General features: G+C 45.0%; 1 protein-coding gene across 1 annotated transcript; it reads right to left on the minus strand.

Moving 5' to 3' along the window:
- Positions 1-405: 405 nt before the first annotated feature.
- PLK2 (polo like kinase 2) lies at positions 406-6,448 on the minus strand. Its single transcript, XM_014483394.2, has 14 exons — positions 6,045-6,448; positions 5,316-5,423; positions 5,056-5,172; positions 4,728-4,857; positions 4,415-4,502; positions 3,834-3,929; positions 3,527-3,725; positions 3,283-3,430; positions 2,842-2,939; positions 2,407-2,536; positions 1,938-2,178; positions 1,696-1,825; positions 1,331-1,441; positions 406-1,196 (listed from the first exon to the last, which is right to left on the minus strand). Exons 1-14 carry the CDS (start codon positions 6,312-6,314, stop codon positions 1,005-1,007), a joined length of 2,058 nt encoding a protein of 685 aa, XP_014338880.2. The 5' UTR covers positions 6,315-6,448; the 3' UTR covers positions 406-1,004.
- Positions 6,449-6,901: the final 453 nt, after the last annotated feature.

Consider the following 6,901-nt stretch of genomic DNA (forward strand, 5'->3'; position numbering starts at 1 on the left):
AAATACATTTTTTTGAAAAAAAGATAAAACTTCCTTAAACTATTGACCCTTAATAACAGAGGTCTATTTATACAAGATTACGCTAGCCTTCAACCCCAAGCTAAACAAGTTTTGGGGAAATACTTCAGAGAGAAATTGCTTTTGCATAATAGGAGGCCTTTATTTTGGTTGTGATAAGAGTGATATTTTTGTTATACTCTTCTCAAGCCAGATCTACTCAGAGAGTATATGACTTCATTTCAGGTATTAAATAAAGATTGACTTCCTAGAAACTATTACTGCGATAATTAAAGTTCTTTCTAGCCTGCTTCTACACTCAATGTCATGCCAAAGGGTGCCAAGAATCCACGATCAAAGAATGCAGTGATGCGGTGGTGGTGCCACACCAAAGACAGGAGACCACTGTTTCTGCTTTTTCATACTCTTTATTGCCAACAGTTTAAAATGGTCAACATAAAAAAAAAATTGATAATAAATACTGCTCTTTGGGCTGTAATAAATAAAAAGTTTATTAACAAGGAATGCACTTTTCCAGCCACAAGTGTCTTCAAAAATTAACAAAACAAAAAAAATATATATATGGCCATAGTTCACAGTTAAGCAGCCAAAAGCTGCTCCAATTATAGCCTTTAAACAACATGGGAGCATCCTCCCTTTCCCTCCCCTTCAGGAAGTATATTCACAGCTCCAAGTCCTCTGTCCGAAGCACTCTCCACAGAGAGAAGTTAAGAGTCAATGCACCTTTCTGCAAAATTGTCTGAAAAGCCTTTAGAAACAGGTACGTCAAGGAAAACCGCATTCGGGTTCATTCTCAGCTCGTCCAAAGTTCAGGACTGTGTACCTCAGACTGGTCTGGTTCCACCAGGTCCAGTGGGCCACAGAGAAATTGTTTTCGTACCACCACCTGTCCATCTTCTTCAACGTGCTGTAGATCATTCTACTGACTTCCATGTAGATCTCACAGTGGAAAAGAGGAGTCCCATAGGGTCCGTTCAAGAAATCTCCTAGTTACACCTCTGTAAGAGCATGTTCAGAGCGTATTCCATTCGATTTTTTAATTCTAACGAACAGCCAGACATCAGCAGAGTTGTCAGTCTAAAAGTTGTAGATATCCTGTCCTCATTGATGTAGGTGAGAAGGTATTCTTCATTTTGGCTACAGATGATTATTTTTGTATGATCATGGTAGAAATTCACCTTTAAAAAGTAGGCATAGATATTGAGCATCTCTAAATAGTCAAGATATGAAGAGTTTTCTCAATAATTGAACTGGCTATGTAAAAATCATTTCTTAGGACCTAAACATGCACTTTCTTAAAGGGTTCATTTACCTGAAAGGTGCCATCATTGAAGAGCATCATTAAGGCCTTATCAGATTTTAGCCACTGAAGGAGGTAGAGCCGAGGTCTTCGAACATCAGTAACACTAGGCAGGTCTCCACCCTGAGAGAGATTGGGAGGGTTAGTGCCTAGGAAGACTTCGCAATGTGTGCACTCAGTTCTTCTAGCAAACGCCTCTCAGCCGTAAGCAAGGGCCAGAATGGCCTGGAGGTTCCTGGCCCACCACCCAGACATCCTGAGTCATAGACAGGACGCAACATGAGATGCTGCACTTCTAAAAGCGTTGAGGCTGCACAGATGCTACTGCTCTGTGGACCACACTTCAAACATCACTTCTTGAAAGCCAGGGGACTTACATCCATGAGGTTCTCCTCCATGTAATGAGAGAAGTATTTCAGCACCGTCACTTGACTAATGAATTGTTCAGGGGCATCTGTGGCTTGGAAAACAGAGCACTGGCCAAGCTCCGCATAATAGTGAACTGTTCTAAAGAACAGGGAGAAAAGAAACAGAAACAGGAAAAGTCAGTCACTGTTTTCCGATTTCCTTAGGGCAAAACTGAAGAACTGACAGGGCTTCCTTAGCTGGACACACTTACTTTTTGTCTGGAAGGAGGCTCATGTGAGCACCATTGTTGAAAAGGACTCCTACGGTGTGGTCTGAGAGCTGGTACCCAAAGCCGTATTTATTAGAGTAGTCGACCCACTTGGTGACCCACTGAAAGGAAGTGCTCAGTTGCTCTTTGGGGATGCAGTCAGCTTCTGGCATGTTTTCGAGACATCCTCGAAGGACTCTTGCCACCGTGTCTGCGACACTTCCCATGGTACTGTCCTCAAGGCCTAAAAAGTCAGAGAAAGTTATAAAATCATTAACAACAAAACCTCAGGCTATGGTAAGTGCTAGGTCTCCCTCCACTAATTCTAAGGATGGAAGACTCAAAATTGCTCCAATCCTCTAAGTTGCTTCTTCTATATTAAATCAGGCCAAAAACCAAGCTGACTTCAGCTGCTTAGTGTTGAACACTGGCGTTTAGAGTGTCACTATTTAAAATGTGATTGACAACTTACATTCACTGCTACTGCTGCAGCTGCCAAGAGTTCCTCTGACTATCATCCGAATAGCATCTCCAATCTGCTGCTTGTTTTCCACTGCGGGTGTTCCAGATCTGGCAACTGTAGTGGTAGGTGGCTGGATTTCCTAGAAGAAAGAGGAGCCAGATGATAGTCAAGCATTTAAAATTCATCTAAAGTTGAGAATTCTAGTTTAAGATGAGATTATAGCAATTACTAGGAAAGCTTATCACAAAGCAATGGACACAAGCCCAGTAAAAGATATTTCTGATAACTCAACTGCATGCATTGTTAAAATAAGAGATAAAATCTTTCATTTTAAAGGCTTGGGGAAAAAAAACTTAAGTAAATATGTCATGATCCAAGTGATAATTAACAAAGAATGGAAATGATATAAAGTGTTTGTAACTACTTTATTCTTCTCTAGCATACCTCATCCGTCCTGTGTTTGCTGGGTTGCTGAGTTATCGAAGTCTTTTTCAAATCATGCCTAAGCTTGTAAATTTCTTCATCTTCTTTAGATACTTTATCTGTAAATCAAGAAAAAGGATTATGAGCATTATTCTATCCAAACAAGATAGAAACAGAGCAAGTCATATTTCCTCCTTTTGCGTTGATAACCAACTTAAGAGCATTCAAGGCAAAACCAACAGTTTTATCTTTGCCATCAGCTGCAATTATCCAAGAAGCACACTTTAATGCATCTGAAACAAAACTATCTACTACAGTTTGCAATTTAGATTTATTATGCTACCAAAAGTTCAACAGTTTACTAACATAGGGGCCAAATTATGTTAATATGAAAGCCTCTTTCAACTAACTTTTCAACTTCATACATATTGTATTGGATACAGAAAAAGTCTTATAACTTACTATGTGTGTCAATATATCTTGCTTTGTCTTTTTTGCCACCAAAAAGAGCAGCAGCTGCCTTCTTAAAGAAATTCTTAGCTGGGCTTGACAAGTGGAAATCTGGAACTGTGTGACAACAGCTAGAAGAGAGTCTATCTGGAGTGAAGCCCTGTGAAGCATAAGAAAAGTCTTTCAGTAACCTGCTGGGAAATTAGGATCAAGAGCATGTAATAAAAAGATGCAAAAAAAAAAAAATTCCACCAACCTGCAAAAAGAAATCATGTCGAATGATGTCATCCAAACTGGGACGATCTTCTGGATTTTTGGACAACATGCTAGCTATTAAGTGCTTAGCAGGAGCCAGCAATGAAGAGGGCATTGTATACCTTGCTTCTCTTATACATCTGTAAGTTTCTTTCAGATTTGTAGTTTCAAATGGAGGTCTTCCTAGTAACATTGTATACCTGTATACAAGGAAACACTTCTTTAGGAACCATCATAAAGCAATTCTTTTCCAGTGCTAAAATCTACATCTAAATTTGATTTTTTATTATCTTGGTGCGTTTACTTACATTACACAGCCTAAGGCCCAAATGTCTGACTCACAGCCGTGTCCTTGTTTGTTGAGGACTTCAGGAGAAAGATAATTTGGGGTACCACATATTGTCCTGGGAAAACAAAATACAAAGATTTCACTAGGAACTCTCCTCTTGTTTAAATTTAGTTTTCTGGGTAAGCTATGCTGAATTTCTATTTGGAAACATTTGACTTTTGGCATATGAACAATTGACATTTCACCAAGTGACTTGGTAATTTTTTTTTAATGCATGTACAATTGTTTTCAGCCACATGACAAAGTGCTTTAAGCCAACTGAGACCAGGTACAACAGGACATTTTTATACATTTCAGGCAAATAAAAGATTTGTTTCATAATCAACTTATGGCCAAAGATACTCTGCCAAGGCCATAGTGGATGGCCAAAGATACTCTGCCAAGGCCATAGTGGCACTGAGTAAGTGTTTCCTTCAATTAACATTGTAGAAGTTTACAGATTTTAATATCAACTAACCTCTGAAACATTAATCGGAAGATAAAAAGGGCATGTTTGATCTCCACAAAACCCTAGTTAACATGTATCCTTCTGACTCTTACCTTCTCCTGTGTTCCAAGGGTTCCAGCCTGGCTGCCAAACCAAAGTCCCCAACTTTTAGTTCCATGGCTTCATTAATAAAAAAGTTCCCTGGATGACAAAAAAAAAAGTCTGAATTCTCTTGAAAAAATATTCTAACCAAGTACACACACATCTATCCACTGGAGAGGCAGGCAGCCAGCTGCTTAATAGGCAAGCCATCATTCAGAAGCAACACTGCATTGGCTAGATTCCAACTAAGAACATTACGTAAGAAAAGGGAGCGAGAGCGTGCACCTCTGACACGAAAGTCAGGGTTTGGAGTGAAAGGCTCACCTAGTTTGAGATCTCTATGCAAGATTTCTTGTTCATGAAGGTACTTTAGTCCAGACACGATCTGCCTGAGGTAATACCGGACTTCTGGCTCTGTCAACACCTTCCTTGCTTTCAAGATATGAGCCATGGACTGGGAGGAGGAGAAGGAAAAAAGAGAATCTGTCAAACAAAGTTGCCAGCATCAGTAGTTTCCTTATGCAGGATGAGCAATGAAAGGTAATGCTGCCATATTATAATTATGTCCACAATCAAATTCCCAGATAAAGTGCTATTTGAATGCCAGGTCAGTGTGCGGGAAGTACATGCACTCAGATGAGTGAAGACTTACCCTTCTACTGCAATATTCCAAAAGAATGTAAATGTTTTCTTTGTCCTCGAAGTAGTGGTAAAACTGCACGACGTGCTTGTGATGGAGAATTCTGTGAAGCTCTATTTCTTTGTCAATCTAAAAGGAAAAGCAAGATCAGTCTTATTAGCTTCCTTCACCTCTGCAAAGCCAGCTGCTTACACATGCAGAAGACATGTTCCTAACAGGGAAGGGCCATCTCTGCACACAAAGAAAATATTTTACTCAACAGTCATACACACCTTTTCCCTTTGATGAGGTTTGGCTACTCTGCTGTGAGGAATAATTTTTGCAGCGTAGACTTTGTTGTTAGTCAAATCTGTCATCTCGTAGCATTTTGCAAAGCCACCCTGAAAGGAAACAAAGCCGAGAGGGAATTGAGTATGGCAGGAACATGGATGGCAAATTTTTTTAATAAATAAACGAGAAAGATAAGCAAAAATATGAGGAAGGGTGGACAGAGGGACGCGGTCTACTTTTTAAAAAGCTCCTTCACGAAGGGAAAGCACTCCTAACAACAGTCAAGTGAAAACGGTGCCCCTTCTCCTTTTACAAAGAGGAGCTTTACGGATCGGAGCTGGGGGTCGGGGAGATGAGAAATAGGGTCTGAAGAGACGTGTCAAGAAAATTCTCTGGGGTGGGGGTGGGGAGGCTTCTGGAGGGCTAGGTCTGGTGTAGAAAACCCTCGATTCTGGCCTCAAGATCAACGTCTTTGGGCTCGTTGGGGAGGCAGACAGAGCTGCGGTCAGGGATGGAGAACGCGACCCCCGCACTACCAGCGCACAAAAGCCAAAGGAGGGCAGGTGAGCATCCCCACGCCGTGCCGGGATCCGACTACCGAGACCTCGAGAAACGGCGGGGGAGCGGGGACTCCGGGTCCGGCCCGGCCCGGGGGAATGGGGTGGAGAGTGGGGGAAACGCCCGGGCAGACCTCCCTCCCGCCTGGCAGCTGGGCGCCCGCCGCTCGTCACCTTTCCCAGCACTTTGCCGCGGCAGTAGCGCTTCCCCGTCGTGGGGTCGACGATAATCCGCGAGATCTCGGCCCCCGAGTGCGAGTGGTGGTGATGATGGTGGGGGGCCGCCGGCTGCACCTGCGCCGGGGGCTGCGGCGGCTGCGGCTCCTCGGGGGGCGGCTGCGGCCGCTTCTTTTTCGAGTCCCCGCCGCAAGCCTTGCCCAGCGCCTGCTCGCACATCTTGGTGCTGGCGGCCGGCTGGTAGGTGATAGTCCGTAAGAGCTCCATGGTCGCCTCGTCGCCTAACACTACCGGCCACCACCTCCGAGGCGCGGACACACGACCGAGCCGGCCTCTGCCCTCGAGCTCCTCCCCACCGCAAACCTCCCGCGCCCGACGCCTCGGTCCACTTGTGCGAGTGTGAACGCCGGGCGAAGTCTTATATATGGGCTGAGAAGGGGGCGGAGAATCGAAACGGAACGTGACGTCACGGGCGACGCCCCGCCCACCGGCCTCCAGAGCGCGCGGGGCCAGGCGAGAGGTCGCTAAGGGCCGATGGGTTTCCGCTCGCAAGCCGGGTGCGAAAGCGGGCGGTCTGGCCGCGGGGGAGCGCTCCCCGCCGTGAGGAGGCGGACACAGGCGTCTGGCCGTCCTCGAGACCAGCACCCCGTTCTTGGAATGTTCCGAACTTCTAGGTTTGAAGTAGAAACCCGGGGGCCGACGCCTCGGCCCCGCCCCCGTGGCCCGCGGCGCTGCGGTCATCGCAGGTTCCCTCCCCCGCAAAGCCCTTGCGGACCGCCCCGCAACCTGACGCCTCCGGTGTCATGGGGTGACTGTGGCCAGAGTCCACTGCACAGGCACGTGAGGCTTCCCCC

This window comes from Bos mutus, chromosome 20 (genome assembly GCF_027580195.1).
Source record: "Bos mutus isolate GX-2022 chromosome 20, NWIPB_WYAK_1.1, whole genome shotgun sequence".
NCBI classification, from domain to species: domain Eukaryota; kingdom Metazoa; phylum Chordata; class Mammalia; order Artiodactyla; family Bovidae; genus Bos; species Bos mutus.

What these genes read in the sequence shown, in the direction of transcription:
- PLK2 (XM_014483394.2), bottom strand. Translation starts at nt 6,314, where the DNA reads ATGGAGCTCTTACGGACTATCACCTACCAGCCGGCCGCCAGCACCAAG. An exon ending in AGCCTCCTTCCAGACAAAAA is followed by an intron (nt 1,826 to 1,937) that starts GTAAGTGTGTCC and finishes CCTGTTCTTTAG; the next exon opens with AACAGTTCACTATTATGCGG. An exon ending in TCAATGATGGCACCTTTCAG is followed by an intron (nt 1,197 to 1,330) that starts GTAAATGAACCC and finishes TACTTTTTAAAG; the next exon opens with GTGAATTTCTACCATGATCA.